Here is a 1,902-nt window from a genome sequence, read left to right as displayed (position 1 = left end):
GCATTTCCCTGATCGCTAAGGAAGTTGAACATGACCTTAAGTGTCTTTTGGCCATTTGAACTTCTTCTGTTGAGAATTCTCTGTTCAGCTCAGTGGCACAGCTCTCTTTAGATCATTGATGAGTACTGTGTTGCTGTCTGAACCCTTGCCTTCTCAACGACTAGGGTACTTCAGCATTACTTATCACTAGCACGCTTCTGTAGTGATAACCTCCCTTTATCCACCTCTCTCTTGTCCACTTAGACCAGCTAACAGCCAGAGGACCACAATGAAGAACCACACAAAGGTGACATTTTTTATCCTAGCTGGTTTGACGGATGACCCGCTGTGGAAAGTTGTCTTATTCATCTTCCTGCTTCTTACCTATCTGCTCAGCATCACAGGTAATCTGACCATCATCACACTCACCCTGGTGGATGCTCACCTGAAGACCCCCATGTATTTTTTCCTTCGGAACTTTTCCTTCCTAGAGATTTCCTACACTACGACATGCATCCCCAAATTGCTTGCTACTTTGGCAACTGGGGACAAAACCATTCCTTATGGTGATTGTTTAGCACAAGTGTTTTTTGCTTTCCTATTTGGAGCATCAGAATTTTACTTGCTGGCAGCCATGTCCTATGACCGCTACGTGGCCATCTGCAAGCCCCTGCACTACATGACCATCATGAGCAATAAAGTCTGTATGCATTTGGTCCTCAGTTGTTGGATTGCTGGCTTCTTTGTCATCTTTCCACCACTCCTGTTAGGCTTAAATGTTGATTTCTGTGCTTCCAACATCGTTGATCATTTCTACTGTGACACCACCCCACTCTTACAGATTTCTTGCACAGACACACAGCTCATGGAGACGATGGGCTTTGTCTCAGCTTTGGTGACACTCTTCCTCACATTGTTACTGGTCATAATTTCCTATACCTATATTGCCATAACAATTCTAAAAATCCCTTCAACCAGCCAGAGGAAGAAGGCTTTCTCTACGTGTTCTTCTCACATGATTGTGATATCCCTCTCATATGGCAGCTGCATCTTCATGTATGCTAAACCTTCAATCAAGCAGAGAGTATCTATTTCCAAGGGAATTGCTGTGCTCAACACCTCAGTGGCTCCACTTCTGAATCCTTTTATCTACACCTTGAGGAATCAACAAGTGAAAACGGCATTCATTAATACAATACAGAGGATTGCATCTTTCTCAAAGAAATGACTATACCATTTCGCTATAAAAAGAAAAGAGACTTAAAAGTACCTAGTAGTGTTCATAAGTCTCTTCAGTTTCTTCTCAGTGTTTTGTTATTCATTTTCCCATCTAAAGAAGATGTTTGTTCTTTAGAAGTAAATATGAATGCAGAGAGCAGGGAACTAATCAAACATGACCTGAGTCTTGGAGGTCAGCACACTACTATTGTGTTAAACTTCCACTTTATATAAGCTAATGTTATTTTAAATCCAAAGTTTTTTCTCCCTGAAAGTCATCTATTCTCTCAGTGATATCTGATAGATATTGAACATTTCTTTTCTTTCTTTCTTTCTTTTCTTTTCTTTTTTGTTTTTCAAGACAGGGTTTCTCTGAGATTTTGGTGCCTGTCCTACAACTAGTTCTTGTAGACCAGGATGACCTCAAAATCATCAAACTCACAGCATCCACCTGCTTCTGCCTTCCAAGTGCTGGAACTAAAGGTATGAGCCTTCACCACCTGGCTGAACATATGTTGGCAATGTCTCTTCTGTCTTCTAAAAATTCATCCCAGATTAGAGATTGGCTCAAAAGTAGAGGGTGTCTCAACACAAAGGGTCTGGCTTTGGGTCCCAATTCCACCAACTATAAAAAAAAACCCTAAAAAACAAAATTAATTTTTAGATTCAAGTTGGTCAAGGCTATGAAATAATGTTTCACATTTG

General features: G+C 40.6%; 1 protein-coding gene across 1 annotated transcript; it reads left to right on the top strand.

Moving 5' to 3' along the window:
- The first annotated feature begins 259 nt into the window (after nucleotides 1-259).
- LOC142838591 (olfactory receptor 6C74-like) lies at nucleotides 260-1,207 on the top strand. Its single transcript, XM_075954092.1, has one exon. The coding sequence runs from the start codon at nucleotides 269-271 to the stop codon at nucleotides 1,205-1,207; it is 939 nt and encodes a 312-aa protein (XP_075810207.1). The 5' UTR covers nucleotides 260-268.
- Nucleotides 1,208-1,902: the final 695 nt, after the last annotated feature.

This window comes from Microtus pennsylvanicus, chromosome 20, assembly GCF_037038515.1.
Source record: "Microtus pennsylvanicus isolate mMicPen1 chromosome 20, mMicPen1.hap1, whole genome shotgun sequence".
NCBI classification, from domain to species: Eukaryota; Metazoa; Chordata; class Mammalia; order Rodentia; family Cricetidae; genus Microtus; species Microtus pennsylvanicus.
This window is presented reverse-complemented; position numbering and strand designations above follow the sequence as displayed.